The sequence below is a fragment of the Erythrolamprus reginae genome, chromosome 12, assembly GCF_031021105.1.
Source record: "Erythrolamprus reginae isolate rEryReg1 chromosome 12, rEryReg1.hap1, whole genome shotgun sequence".
NCBI lineage: Eukaryota > Metazoa > Chordata > Lepidosauria > Squamata > Dipsadidae > Erythrolamprus > Erythrolamprus reginae.
In genome coordinates this window covers 25,131,253-25,147,038 of record NC_091961.1, presented here as the reverse complement: position 1 = coordinate 25,147,038, position 15,786 = coordinate 25,131,253, and the positions used below count along the sequence as shown (strand labels likewise).

The 15,786-nt window shown below is 43.0% G+C and overlaps 2 protein-coding genes across 5 annotated transcripts in view; both read right to left on the bottom strand.

Moving 5' to 3' along the window:
• The window catches only part of ST14 (ST14 transmembrane serine protease matriptase), a 69,311-nt gene extending 64,971 nt beyond the window's left edge, over positions 1-4,340 (bottom strand). The window contains exon 1 of the mRNA XM_070765900.1: positions 3,847-4,340. Coding sequence (XP_070622001.1) covers positions 3,847-3,918 — 72 coding nt within the window. The 5' untranslated portion in view covers positions 3,919-4,340. The remainder of the gene's footprint in view (positions 1-3,846) is intronic.
• Positions 4,341-11,209: 6,869 nt separating this feature from the next.
• Positions 11,210-15,786, bottom strand: part of NFRKB (nuclear factor related to kappaB binding protein) — a 49,174-nt gene continuing 44,597 nt past the window's right edge. For all 4 annotated transcript variants that reach the window (XM_070765924.1, XM_070765927.1, XM_070765926.1 and 1 more), the window contains 2 exons: positions 14,302-14,437; positions 11,210-12,325 (listed from right to left, as the gene is read on the bottom strand). In XM_070765924.1, coding sequence (XP_070622025.1) covers positions 12,200-12,325; positions 14,302-14,437 — 262 coding nt within the window. In that variant the 3' untranslated portion in view covers positions 11,210-12,199. The remainder of the gene's footprint in view (positions 12,326-14,301; positions 14,438-15,786) is intronic.

Here is a 15,786-nt window from a genome sequence, read left to right as displayed (position 1 = left end):
CCTCTGCCGTCAGGCATGGGGGAATTGAAACATCTCCCCCTTGGCCCATGTAGTTTTTGTGTATGATTCGATTGTGTGCTTGTTTTTTATATATTGGGGGGGGGGGGGTGTTTGGATTTTTTAACCTAAAAGTGTAATTTAGATTGCTAAATATTAGATTTGTTACTATGTACTGTCTTTTACCATTGTTGTGAGCCTCCCTGAGTTTGCGGAGAGGGGCGGCATATAAATCCAATAAATCTAATCTAATCTAAGCCACGCCCACAGAACCAGTAGGAAAAAAAATGGGTTTCATGACTGACATCATGTCGACTTCCCCCACCCCAATCCTAATCATAAGTAAGAGCTTTTCTCAAACTCTTAATGTTTTATAATTTATTTTTGAAAAATCTTCAATAACAGTTGATAGGGTGTTAATAATCTCTCTCAGATGCAAAAAAATGTATGTTTATTACTTCCACCCTTATCCTAATTTAAATCTTCAATCCACGGAACTGCGTGCACCAGATGAACTGAGCTATGGATCGCAAAAGTTTTTTAACACAGCGTATTCGTCTGAAAAGATGCTGCAAGAGTTCTTCTGATTGTTGGCCTTCAACCAAAGGTAACTCCTAATGCTTGACTATAAATCTTGCTTTATTTCCTAAGCATTTTCGTTTCATCTCATCTTCCTGAATGTTGATCATATGACTAAGAGAAACCAAGACATAACGACATTTAACTTCCCAGTCCAACCCAGAATCGTGAGATCTTTTCATGGTTTCTCATCCAAGTACTAATGTGATCCAATCAAAACAGATCCTTGAAACTACAGTACTCTGTTTCCCCCAAAATAAGGTGTTCCACTGGTAATAAGCCCAATCAGGCTTTTGAGTGCATGGCAATAAGGCCAAGTGCTTTTTTCAGGGTTCAAAAAAATATAACACAGGGTTTTATTTTCACGGAAACATGGTTATGACAACCTTCCTGCCACAGAGATAAGACCTCAACTCCTATAATGTTTAGTCAACAGATGAAAGAAGAATGGACAGCAACCATCACAATCGAGATACTTAATCTGCCCCATCATAAAGAGTCAAGACAAACCATAAAATAGTTAATTTACCCTACGTTGGGTCAATAAAAATGCTTTTTTAAAGGCAAATATTTTACATTACTCGCAGAAGAAGACACAGGGACCTACATTTTGGCAAATCTCTAAGAAGAGGAAACTGAAAGCTGAGGTTTACCTACTCCAATAAATAGGATTATATCTGTTTTGAAACAGGTACAACAGTCCTAAAGAGGCTCGACTATTGTAACGCTCTCTACATGGGGCTACCTTTGAAAAGTGTTCAGAAACTTCAGATCGTGCAGAATGCAGCTGCGAGAGCAATCATGGGCTTTCCCAAATATGCCCATGTTACACCAACACTCCGCAGTCTGCATTGGTTGCTGATCAGTTTCCGGTCACAATTCAAAGTGTTGGTTATGACCTATAAAGCCCTTCATGGCACCGGACCAGATTACCTCAGGGACCGCCTTCTGCTGCACGAATCCCAGCAACAAGTTAGGTCCCACAGAGTGGGTCTTCTCCGGGTCCCGTCAACTAAGCAATGGCGCTTGGCGGGACCCAGGGGAAGAGCCTTCTCTGTGGCGGCCCCGGCCCTTTGGAACCAACTCCCCCCAGAGATTAGAATTGCCCCCACCCTCCTTGCCTTTCGAAAGCTGCTTAAAACCCACCTCTGCCGCCAGGCATGGGGGAATTGAGATTCCCTTTCCCCCTAGGCCTTTACAATTTTGTGCATGGTATGTCTGTATGTATGATTGGTTTTTATATAATGGGTTTTTAACTGTTTTTAGTATTGGATTTTGTTATATACTGTTTTATTGCTGTTGTTAGCCGCCCCGGGTCTGCGGAGAGGGGCGGCATACAAATCCAATAAATAAATAAATAAATAAAATAAAGGGACTGATAAAGGGACTGATGGTGTTAAAACAGGAATAGGAAAGTGGCCCAGTAGAAATATTGCATTTACAGAGGAAGAAAAAGGTTCCGTTTTGTCTAACAGGAAGTCTAAATGATCCGTAGCCAATCTCCACCTGTTCAAGGTCAAGCCAATCCCACCCTTAAATGAAACAACTCCGGAAATATCCTAGAAGTAGGCGTCCTTCACCCAGCCCATCTTGCAATATAACTCTAATTTCCCAAAAAAAATTCAAAGCTCAAACTTATTTTCAGTTTCAAGATGACTTTTTTTGCCTTCTGCTTTAATTGCAGCCAAGGCTTGACCCACCAACATGTCACCCTCACTGTTGCTCAATTTCAGAGTATTTTAGGTCATCGCCATGAATAGATGGGAAACCTTGGGAAACGCAATGGTAGCGCAGTTCCCATCTCCGAGTTCTGCTCTGTCAAATGTAGACCACTGCTGTGCCTTCAGAAACCTATAATTTATATACTGTAGCCAATTTCAATTTTCCTACCTTTCTTTTCGAAGAATATGCTGTCAATCTGTCAGATGCCGCAAACTAGCCATAATGAGTATTGGAATTGTTAAATAGTTAGTTAGTCTTTTGTATTATCCTTACGTGGATTTAATTGGCCATATATAATTTTTTTTAATCTTTGTGTGTATATGTTACTTATCCCTTTATTTAAAAAATTTGTATGTATGTGTGTGTGTGTGTACATATTATATATATACACGCACACATATATACATGCACACAAAAATAAAATTTATAAAGGGATAAGTAACACATGCACAAATATTAAAAAAATATAATATAGGGCCAACTAAATCCATTTAAGGATAATGCAAAAGACTGTTATATATTTCTAGTTTTGTATCTTGGTCTATTTTATCTCTCCTTTTAGTTATTTAACATGACAGTGGGTCCTTGAATTACAATTGCAACTGAGCCCCAAAATTCCTGTCGCTAACCAAGACAGTTGTAAGGTGAGTCTTGCCTTTCCTGCCATTGTTGTTAAGAGAATCACTGTAGATTTTCCCGTTAGTATCGTGGCTGTTAAGTGAGTCTGGCTCCCCCAGTTGCTTTTGCTGGTCAGAAAGGGGGGATCACGTATTTCCAGGATGTTGCAACCGCCATAAACGTGAGTCGGGAGCCGAGCCTCTGAATTTTGACCGCGGGGAAGCCGCAAAGGGTGAAAAAAATCACATTTTTTCCAGTCCTGTGTGTCTCTTTGAAGGGTCGCTAAAAGGACCGTTGTAAATTGAGGACTGCCTGTTTTTTTTTAATTCTTCCTCTTCCTCTGCTGGTCTAGGACCATCACAGAAATCTGATCTGCCGTCCTTTCTCATTTCCTACCTTTCTCCTCCAAGAATCCTAGGCCCTATTTCACCTTTGCACACCTTTCTGCCCTAGCAGACCAGCTGAACACCTGAGTAGGTCAGCTTCCGGGATCCTGTTCCCTTTTTTTCCTCCTTTTTTTCTTTTCTCTCCTTTCTCTTTTCACTTAAATCTCTCCAGAATGAAGCCCCCTCCAAACACCAATGGAGACCCAAGCCCGGCCGAGACTCCCCCCCCTTGAGATTTCTCCCGTGCTCAGATCCCTGTTGTGGTGGGGTGGAGACCCCCCTTCGCAGCCCAACAAAGAGACGGCAGGGCCAACAAACAAACAACAAAACAAAGAAAGAAACAAAAACTTGGGTAGGAAACCGGATTACTCATTCCGGAATCGCCGCCTTCGCTTTCCAAACTCCTTAACTCTCGTTCCATTTAATTAATTGATTGATTAAAGGAAATAATTTTAAAATCCCGATTTTTTTTTCTTTTTACAAAGCCAAGCTTGGCCCCCCCCCCCCCCCCCAAAAAAAAGGAACCAGGAATTCAAGCTCTCACCTCGGTCTTGCTGCTGTATTTCAGGGCCGAGACTTTCGTTTTGGCCCCCGAAGGTGGGCGATAAATATTCATCTTTTCGTTCTGGTTAGGAGGATGCCTTCATGAATCGATTAATCGCTTTTGGGGGGAGGGGGTGTTCCGAGAGGTCGCGGGGGGGGGGGGGATGAGGAGCGAGTGATGAGTCGAGAATCCCAACAGGAAAAGAAAAAGGTAAAAAAAGAACAAATCCAAACTCTGGACGACGGGCGCAAAGTTCTCCCCAACTTTTGTCTCGCTTCCCAGGCGCAACTTTTGTTCGCCTTACAAAGCCAAGGGGGACTAACCCAGACTGGGGCTGACCCAGTCACATCCGGTGCTCGAGCTGCGGCTCCGAGAAAAGAGGAGGGTTTCTTGTCTTCTTTTTTTCTCCTTTTTTTCTTTTCCCTTCTTTTCTCTCGCCTGCTTGAAGTGGGGCGCGCGCTCTCTTGCCTTCCTGGCTCGCCCTTTGCGCGCACAGGTGACCCGTGGCGGGGCGGAGCTGCTGGCAGGTGAGGGGCGGGGAGGAATAGCCAATAGGAATGGAGCTAGAAGGGACTTTGGAGGTCTTCTAGTCCAACCCCCTACCCCTCAAGGAGGAGACTTGCAATCAATCAGGAGTGAGTAATACCCGATACTCCTTCCTCCTCCTATTTCCGAGCAATACCAAAGTCAGGGATGAATGTGAGTGAATGGTTTTAAACGACATGTATTTTTTTTACGTTCGGTAAATTAGTTTGTAGCAAGTTTTAGTTTAGCAATTTAGTTTTTAACCCTTAGTTTTAATTTTTGATTGCTACTGTTTTATTTGAATGTATGTGTGTGTGTGTGTGTTTGTTTATTTATTTATTTTATTGGACTTATATGCCACCCCTCTCCGTGGACTCGGGGCGGCTTACAACATTTTTGTGAAACATACAATAATAAAACATTCTAGGCCAATTAATAGAGTGATGACTTTAAAAAATGTTCTTCAAAAAAAAAATCAAAAAAATCTCACACATACTATCATACCAAATATATTCATTGGATAGAGGCTAGGGTCTTTATGTTGTAAGACGTAGATAGATAGATAGATAGATAGATAGATAGATAGATAGATAGATAGATAGATAGATAGATAGATAGATAGATAGATAGATAGATAGATACATACATACATACATACATACATACATACATAGGGGGCACAATCTGAGGTTAGTTGGAATGATCAGAAGCAACGTGAGAAAATATCATTTCACTGAAAGAGTAGTAGATGCTTGGAACAAACTTCCAGCAGACGTGGTTGGTAAATCCGCAGGAACTGAATTTAAACATGCCTGGGATAAACATATATCCATCCTAAGATAAAAATACAGGAAATAGTATAAGGGCAGACTAGATGGACCATGAGGTCTTTTTCTGCCGTCAATCTTCTATGTTTCTATGTATAATCTTAGGCCTTTTTTGACCCCACAAGCTTCAGGCTGCCTGAAGATAGATAGATAAACCCTGTGAGGTCACTCAGCTGGCTTTCAGGCCTAAAGTAGGACTAGAACTCAAGCCCAGTGCCTTAACACTATATGAAACTGATTTCACTTCTCCGTTAGTTCATACAATCTGCTGAGTTCGCGTGATTTGATGATGGCTTGAATAAACCACAAAGGATGGGGTTTGGAGTCACAAAGTAATGCAGGTATTTGGAAAAGCAGGTCATTTTAGAAATAAGCTAATGGGATGGTGTATAAACCAGGGTTGGAATTGAGAGGGACCACACATTTCTACCATGGATACTGATTTGTTTGTGGTGGCAAAGATTTGCAGGGCACGCAGGCTTTGGGGCATCCATCTGGAAGGGAAGATTGGGCTCACACACTGCAATAAACTAGCATGGGGTTGGGTTGCACCTTGGCCAACTCTTAACTCCATCCAGTAAATACGGATTGCTTTATTTACTTGACACATTATGGGAATCTAGCCAAGTGTGGTTTATTTAATAAATTGGTGAGTGAGATCTGTTATTATTGGAGTAGGCTAAAGGGAACTAATAGGAATATAGACGAGTGGAGAAAACAGGTGGTTTTAAGCACTGGGCAGTCTTAGTACAGCAAACAGTTGCAACCTTGAACTTTGATTCGGATAGGGAACGCTTTGGGTGGGCAGGGAAACGGGCGAGTTTTCTGAAATGGCTGGCTTCCAGAATTGAAGGTATTATTTATTATTATTATTATTATTTATTAGATTTGTATGCCTCCCCTCTCCGAAAACTCGGGGCGGCTAACAACAATAAAGAAAACAATGTAACAAATCTAATATTGAAAAGTAATCTAAAAAACCCCAATTTAAGAGACCAATCATACAAACAAGCATACCATGTATAAATTCTATAAGCCTAGGGGGAAGGGGAAAAATTTCAATTCCCCCATGCAGTGTTCCCTCTAATTTTTTTGGGGGGGGGGGTGGGCGGAAAAGTATAGTGTCTGAGCGGCAGTCCCTTTGGGCCTGGGCGGCACAGAAATAATAAATAAACAAACAAACAAACAAATAAAAAACCCACCCTGTTTTGCATTAGAGAATTTCAAAATAAAATACTGTACTGTGTGTCTATAACAGTGAGCTCATAATAGGGCAACTCTATCAATATCAAAATGCCACTGAAATAGTTGAGCTAGTTTCAAACTAGATTTTGATTTTCTTTCTCTCTTCCTTTTTTCTTTCTCTTTTCCTTCCTCTCTTTTTTCTATCTGTTTCTCTCTCTTCCTCTCTCTCTCCTTCCCTCTCACTCTTTCCCTCTCGGCTTTTGGGCAGGTTTGGAAAACTCGGAGTTGATGATGATTTTTAAGTGAGCGATTGCTCACTGCTCAGCTTAGAGGGAACTATGCCCCCATGCCTGACGACAGAGGTGGGTTTTAAGGAGCTTGCAAAAGGCAAGGAGGGTGGGGGCAACTCCGATATCTGGGGGGAGCTGGTTCCAGAGGGTCGGGGCCGCCACAGAGAAGGCTCTTCTCCTGGGTCCCGCCAAATGACATTGTTTAGTCGACGGGACCCGGAGAAGGCCAACTCTGTGGGACCTAACCGGTCGCTGGGATTCGTGCGGCAGAAGGCGGTCCCGGAGATATCCATTCAACCCTGGGGGCGGGGTTTTGAGAATTTGAGGAGCTGTAATCCTAGCGTTTCTGCAAAGGACAGCTAACTCTGCTGGTGCCCTCTTGAGCAGATACTCTAGGGCAGTGATGGTGAACTTTTTTCCCCTCGGATGCCGAAAGAGCATGCGTGCACGCTATCGTGCATGCGCGAGTGCCCACACCTGTATTTCAATGCTTGGGGAAGGCAAAAACAGCTTCCCTGCCACCCGGAGGCCCTCTGGAGGCTGGAGACGGCCTGTTTCCCAACTTCTGGTGGGCCCAGTAGGCTTGTGTTTCGCCCTCCCCAGGCTCCAAAGCCTTACCCGGAGCTGGGGGAGAGTAAACACGCACTCCCCCATCCAGTAATGGGCAGCCAAAATTTTTACTGCCACACTGTGGGTGTGGCTTATTTTGTGGGTGTGGCTTAATGGTTATATGACTGGGTAGGAGTGGCTGGCCGGCTATGTGACCAGGTGGGAGCGGCTTGAACGATCATCATCGTTCAAGTGAATTGTTAAGTCCTCGACTTACAACCTTACTAGTGTCGCTCGCTGGGGTGACAATTTGCTTCGCGTTTCCCGCGCTCTCCTTCCTGGGTTGCTCCCCTGCCTCAGACTGGGTAGCTAGGCGAACGGGAGCTGCCAGAAGCATAAATGCTGCCAGCGCCGCTTCCACCCACGCCTTCTGCTTGCAACTCAGGCGGGAGGTGGCCGCGGGAGGCTGGAGGGGAGCCAGGCAGGAAAGAGGGAAGCTCGTGCGAGGTCAGGAAGGAGGAAAGAGGAAAAAAGCAAGGAGCGCAGACACAGCAGCAGGGGGGGAAAAAGAGAGCTGAGCCGAGACCAGTAATCCAGGAAGTGACAGCTGCCAATTAGCTGGAGCTGCGCATGCATCTTCATTTCTGCTAGTGGAACTGCATTCCATCCCGTCCTGCCTGCTGCCCACCCCTGCCCCCATCCCCCCGGAGGCTCTCTGGAAGCCAAAAACGCCCTCTCAGAGCCTTTGTCTGAGCCAAAAATCAGCTGGCTGGCACACATATGCACGTTGCAGCTGATCTCGGGCAATGCCATGCATGCCAGCAGATATGGCTCCGCGTGCCACCTGTGGAACCTGTGCCATAGGTTCACCATCACTGCTCTAGGGCTTAAAAGGGTAGGCTTAAAAGAGCAATGAATTAAAATAGTCAGTTATGAAAAAATATTCAGATAGGCAATGCTGAAAAATTTCTGCGAAATCACAAAGATGCCCAGAAAACAATTGGAGGGAGGGAGGTAAGAGATGGATGGATAGATGGATGAATGGCAGGCAGCTAGGCAGGCAATAGGTAGGTAGGTATAGAGATGATAGACAGATACACAGACAGGTAGATGCAAGCAGGTAGGCAGGCGATAGGTAGGTAGGTATAGAGATGATAGACAGATACACAGACAGGTAGATGCAGGCAGGTAGGCAGGCAATAGGTAGGTAGGTATAGAGATGATAGACAGATACACAGACAGGTAGATGCAGGCAGGTAGGCAGGCGATAGGTAGGTAGGTATAGAGATGATAGACAGACAGAGGCAGGCAGGCAGGTGATAGGTAGGTAGGTAAGTAGGTATAGAGATGGATGGATAGATGGAAGCAGGCAGGCAGGCAGATAAGAGAGAGAGAAGAGAGAAAGATTCTTTAGAAAAGTGAAATTAAAATATTAATTCACATCACTGAAATTTATTGCAGATTTAGTTCAAAAAGTACCTAAACTATGGAGGGAAAATAGTATGTGAGAATGAAGTACCTGAATGAAAAGCAAGATATATACACTGCTCAAAAAATTAAAGGGAACACTTAAACAACAAAATATAACTCCAAGTAAATCAAACTTCTGTGAAATCAAACTAAACACTTAGGAAGCAACACTGATTGACAATCAATTTCACACGTTGTCAGCACATTCAACTTTGTACAAAACAAAGTATTCAATAAGAATATTTCTTTCATTCAGATCTAGGATGTGTTCTTTGAGTGTTCCCTTTATTTTTTTTGAGCAGTGTATTAAATATATGAAGAATAACTTCGGCCTCAAGAGTCATAATTAACAGAAAACATAGTCAGAGCAGAAGATTGTATTCCCTAGCAATTTTACAGCAGTGACCGGTGTATTTACTGCAAGCTGTCCAGTGAGTCCATCAGGATGTCCTACACTGTCTTTAGATCATCCCAAGTATTCATTACACAAGAACATGTTGCTACCTGGTTGATGAGTAGAAGAGCAAGCCAGTCAGCCAGAGAAAAACAGTGACCTAGAAAAGCTTGAAGAGAAACTATCATGAGTAGTTGACTTCATGGCTATCGGGGTAGAATTAGAATACAGTATTCCCTCGATTTTCGCGGGTTCAAACTTCACAAAGTCTATACCACGGTTTTTCAAAAATATTAAAAAAATACTTTGCGGGTTTTTTCCCTAGACCACGGTTTTTCCCACCCGATGACATCACATGTCATTGTCAAACTTTTGTCTGCCTTTAATAATTTTTTTTAAATAAACTTTAATAAATAAACATGGTAATAATCTGAATGGTTGCTAAGAGAATGGAAAAATGTAATTTAGGGGTTTAAAGTGTTAAGGGAAGGCTTGTGATACTGTTCATAGCCAAAAATAGTGTATTTACTTCCGCATCTCTACTTTGCAGAAATTCGACTTTCGCGGGCGGTCTCGGAACGCATCCCCCGTGAAAAGCGAGGGAACACTGTATTGCTAGAAGGGATCTTGAAGGTCTTCTAGTCCACCACCACCACCCTACTCAAGCAGTAGCTCCTATATCTCTTCTGAATCTTGAGCTGCAAACTGGTTTACTTTTTGCAGAAGATACCCTGATATTTTTTCTGTGTAGGGTGTATTTATTATTTATTTATTTATTATTTAGATTTGTATGCCGCCCCTCTCCGCGGACTCGGAACGGCTCACAACAAGGCATAAACAAATCGTAACAAATCCAAATAAATTTAAATATTTAAAAAAGTTTAAAAAGAACCCCAATATACTAACAAGCACACACACAAACATGCCATACATAAATTGTACATGCCCGGGGGAGGTGTTTCAGTTCCCCCATGCCTGACGGCAAAGGTGGGTTTTAAGAACTTTACGGAAGGCAGGGAGAGTAGGGGCAGTTCTAATCTCCGGGGGGAGTTGGTTCCAGAGAGTCGGGGCCGCCACAGAGAAGGCTCTTCCCCTGGGGCCCGCCAACCGACATTGTTTAGTTGACGGAACCCGGAGAAGGCCCACTCTGTGGGACCTAATCGGTCGATGGGATTCGTGCGGCAGGAGGCGGTCTCGGAGGTATTCTGGTCCAATGCCATGAAGGGCTTTACATATGCAGACGGTGGAATGAGATGGTCCATTGAAGGACAATATACGTCTGCTCATCTCTTTATTTCAAAACCTGTGCATTCTTCCAGCGCTTATGAGGGATCTTTATGCTTGGAAAATTCTTTTAAAGAACTGCTTTGGATCTTGTGTGAATGCAGCACTTGTCAGCTTACCGTTAAACAATGCACACACACCTTTTCGGGCTTCAGGGCAAGGATGCATTAAGAGCTGCCTCAAGCAAATTATGCTAATGATTGATTCATAAAAACATCTCTCCCCTCCTCCCCCCAGGTGTTGTAGATGCAGGATTGAAGATGAGCATGTTTACCAGAACTGCTCTGGGCTCCTATGAAATCCAAAATACTTATTTCTGAATTATGTGCATTTTAGAAACATAGAAGATCGACGGCAGAAAAAGACCTCATGGTCCATCTAGTCTGCCCTTATACTATTACCTGTATTTTATCTTAAGAGAGATATATGTTTATCCCAGGCATGTTTAAATTCAGTTCCTGTGGATTTACCAACCACGTCTGCTGGAGGTTTGTTCCAAGCATCTACTACTCTTTCAGTCAAATAATATTTTCTCACGTTGCTTCTGATCTTTCCCCCAACTAACCTCAGATTGTGCCCCCTTGTTCTTGTGTTCACTTTCCTATAAAAAACACTTCCCTGCTGAAACTTGTTTAACCTTTTAACATATATGTCTGAATAAACATACAGAAAATGGCAGATGTCTGCAAAATTCTACAATTCTCACGACGTTTTCAAACGAAGCGCCATTTCCAAACTCCAGTGTATTTTTTGTTACGTTTTCCCAACTTTTCTGATTTTTGCACCCCAACATAGAAGTGATTTGGACTCCCATTTTTTGGCAATAAAGTACGATAAGCTTGATTAACATCTGATTTTAATGTCAGGTGACATCGTAATAGCTAGCAACTTTAAAAAAAACAAAACCAAGACCATGCAAAACTGTGAACATGGTATGCCATAACTATTGCGGTTCATAGACGTGGCATTTTTCTCTTAACAAAAATACAGACAGAATATTCATTTCTGCGCTTAGGGTCACTTTTGAAAAGGGAGAGCTTACAATACAACAAAAAAAGTTCAGGTAATACAGCTAAGCTGATAGCAGATGTTTGTTTAGTAATCTTTATTCAAAAAGCAATAAAAATCACTAGCTAGACTCAATCTCCACTGAAGTGAGCAGGCATGTGGTCACCAAACTCTCGGTGAGGTTTGCTTCACCTGTGATTTCAAGAAGTGGTTTTCCTGTCCCATTAAGGCCACCAACATTTTTCAAAATGTTGAAAATGTTGATATAGAGGGAATAAAGCAATTTAACTTTCAGCTCTTTTCACAACTAGCTCATCTACGTAAGAGATTTCCCTGTGCAATTTGGTGTAGCCGAGAGAAACATCTGCCCACAGAAAGACCATTAACCCAAAGTGGTGTCAGATCTCAAAAAAAACCCAATCATAAACGTACACAGGACAAACAAAAACATTGGAAACAAATAATAACAATCCAGATTGCAGGAAGTCCAATCCAGTGTCCACTACTTCCAACACTCTTCTTGTCTCACTCAGAACCCCTTGTAGAAACACACATTCCCAGCAACACGAGCCAAAAATTCAAAGAGACTCCTCATCACTCAAAATTCAATCTGGATTTCACTAGCGTGCTACATCAGCTGGTCTTGTATTGGTGGGTCTGCCTTCTTCAGAACCCAAGAGACCACCGAAGATGCTTCTAGTTACATTGGGAACCGGCCTGCACCTCGCTAAGTCCCACCTGAGCAAGACATTAACTCAGGTGAAAATGGCGCGAGAGAACTAGAAACTTCATTGAAAAAAAATATAATTCGGACGACACTTTCACAGCTGATCCGGGATCCGTTTTGGAGACGGGGCTGCTGTGACAACTACAGTGGATACTGCTTTTGTAGTGCCAGAGACTGTCCCCGATTGGAGATGGGAAGCTGGAACGGTCTGAATCCGCACCTGTACAGAACAGGACAATGAGATTAGAAATATCCCCCACACCGCAGAAAATATCAATATGAGCAAATGGCAATAACAATCAGACTTACTGTATTTTTCGGACTATAAGACGCACCAGTGTATAAGATGCACCAAGATTTGAAAGAGGTAAAGTACTATTTGATACTACACTTAATAACATCAACAAGAATTCTGGAAAGATGAAGCGATACCGAATGAACGGAATTTAATTTAAAAAATGCTAGATTGTGCAGAAGCAGACAAGCTAACAATGGAGCTAAAAGAACAAGACAACTCAAAATACTATCAGATTTGGAAAGACAATACATGGTTGAATAAAAGAACAATTACTAGTAGTGCTGCGTGATAAAGGAATGTTAAAAAGGCAAAAACACCAAGAATCAATATAACCTTTTTTTTCTGTCTATTCAATAGAAAGCGAGTTAGGTATGTTTTATTATTAACTGTATAAAATAGAATTTACATGCATTAATATACAATACAAAACATTAAATATAGGTTAGTAATTAAATCACTGGTCTCAATACCGTTAAGAACCAAATGTTGGCTGTCAATAGAGCCAGCTGTAGGAGGGGAGGGGTGACAAAATAGATTCGTCTTTTTAAGTTTCGTGTGCTTTCTGTACATTGCTTAGATGTAAATGTATTGTCAGTTGTTATTGTTTTAATGTATATTTGTAAATAAAAATTATTTAAAAAAAAAAGATTTGAAAGAGGTAAGTAAGGAAAAAAAAGTTTTTGTCCTCCCCACCCTCGTAGGAGAACTCTGCAGGCCTCCCAAACCCTCTGTGCACCCCTGTTTTTGCAAAAAACAGGGCACGGGGTGGGGCTTCAGGAGGCCAAAAATGGCTGTATTGGTGTATAAGATGCACCAACATTCCCACCTTCTTTTTAGGAGGGTAGGTACATCTTATATTCCGGAAAATATGGTATATACCACTTCACAGTGCTTTACAGCCCTCTCTAAGCAGTTTAAAGAATCAGCATATTGCGCCATCCACCCAACCCCCACACAATCTGGGTCCTCATTTTACTTATTCTGAAAGATGGAAGGCTGAGTCAACCTTCAGCCTTGCAAAATTTGAACTGCCAAATTACAGGCAGCAGAAGTAGCCTTCAGCACTGCATTCTAACCACTGAGCCACTATGGCTCAAGGTACTAGGGGGAAAATCTGTTGTTAAACCAAATTTCTTACTGGAAGCTTTATTTATTTATTCATTCATTCATTCATTCATTCATTCATTCATTCATTCATTCATTCATTCATTCATTCATTCATTCATTCATTCATTGGATTTGTATGCTGCCCCTCTCCGTAGACTCGGGGCGGCTAACAACAATAATAAAAACAGCATGTAAATTCCATACTACAACCACTAAAAAACCCTTATTTTAAAACCAATCATACCTACAAGCAAACATACCATGCATAAATTGTAAAGGCCTAGGGGGAAAGAGTATCTCAGTTCCCCCATGCCTGAAGGCAGAGGTGGGTTTTAAGGAGCTTACGAAAGGCGAGGAGGGTGGGGGCAATTCTAATCTCCGGGGGGAGTTGGTTCCAGAGGGCCGGGGCCGCCACAGACAAGGCTCTTCCCCTGGGCCCCACCAAACGACATTGTTTAGTTGACGGGACCTGGAGAAGGCCCACTCTGTGGGACCTAACTGGTCGCTGGGATTCGTGCAGCAGAAGGCGGTCCCTGAGATAATCTGGTCTGGTGCCATGAAGGGCTTTATAGGTCATAACCAACACTTTGAATTGTGACCGGAAACTGATCGGCAACCAATGCAGACTGCGGAGTGTTGCCTCACCCAGGCCCCTCCAATCCTCAACCTCTGACCGAAACACACTCTAAGTGCACAAATAAATCACAGCAAAAAAACCCCTAACTGCGACCGTCAAGGTGATGGTGATATTTCAAAGACAAGCCGTGGAGGTTTTGAATGGGGTTCCTCACCTGGGCAGCCTGTCCTTGTTGCTGCAGCTGTTGCAACTGCTGGGCAGTCAGGAAGCTCACTGGTTTGTTCCCAGCAATCAGTTTTGTCCCAGCTGGCATAGTGGTAAGGATGATATTCCGCCCCAACCCACTAATGCTGTGGAAAGAAAGGCATCTGAAAATCAGGGGCAGAAAGCGATAGACCAGTGTGGTGCCGAATGCCCAAAGCGCATGTGTGCGAGTGCATGAACCCCAAAATGCAAAATGCCCCCCCATGTATGCGCCCCACCCATTCCCATGCCCCATTTTGGCTTCCAGGTTGGTGCAGAAGGCCTTCCAGTCCCAAAACTAGGTTTGGGAAGGAGTGCGCTCCTACATGCAAATCCCCAAAATTTTATTTTATTTTATTTTACTGGATTTGTATGCCGCCCCTCTCCGCAGACTCAGGGCGGCTAACAACAGTAGTAAAACAACATATGACAATCCAATACTAAAACAGTTAAAAACCCTTATTGTAAAACCAAACATACATACAGACATACCATGCATAAAATTGTAAAGGCCTAGGGGGAAAGAGTATCTCAGTTCCCCCATGCCTGGCAGCAGACGTGGGTTTTAAGAAGTTTACGAAAGGCAAGGAGGGAAGGGGCAATTCTAATCCCACCTCTGCCGTCAGGCATGGGGGAATTAAGATAATCTTTCCCCCTAGGCTTCTACAATTTATAAATGGTATGTTTGTATGTATGACTGGTTTTATAACAAGGGTTTTTAGCTGTTGTAGTATTGGATTTTTACATTCTGTTTTTTTTTGTCACTTTTGTTAGCCACCCCGAGTCCAGGAAGAGGGGCGGCATACAAATCCAATAAATACATAAATAAATAAATAAATAAAATCTCTGGGGGGAGTTGGTTCTAGAGGGCCGGGGCCGCCACAGAGAAGGCTCTTCCCCTGGGTCCCGCCAAGCGACATTGTTTAGTTGACGGGACCCAGAGAAGACAATGCAATGCGAGCACCCCCTGTACATACGCATACGCGTCTGGCTAAATACACTCCGCCCCCTGCACATGCGCATCAGAGACCCCTAGACCAGCTGGCAGGCAGGAGGCAAGCAGGCACAGTGGAGGTGGGCTGGGGTGATGGCTGCCATGCTCGTAGAGACGGCCACAGGTTCGCCATTACTGCAATACACTCTTTTGTACCAGGCTGGGCTTTTTGCATTAGTTAGAAACATAGAAACATAGAAGTCTGACGGCAGAAAAAGACCTCACGGACCATCTAGTCTGCCCTTATACTATTTTCTGTATTTTATCTTAGGATGGATATATGTTTATCCCAGGCATGTTTAAATTCAGTTACTGTGGATTTACCTACCACGTCTGTTGGAAGTTTGTTACTCTTTCAGTAAAATAATATTTTCTCATGTTGCTTTTGATCTTTCCCCCAAGTTACTGCAGCCTCCAGGTTCCCAATAATTTACAAGAACATCAGCAAGGATTCAATTTCAC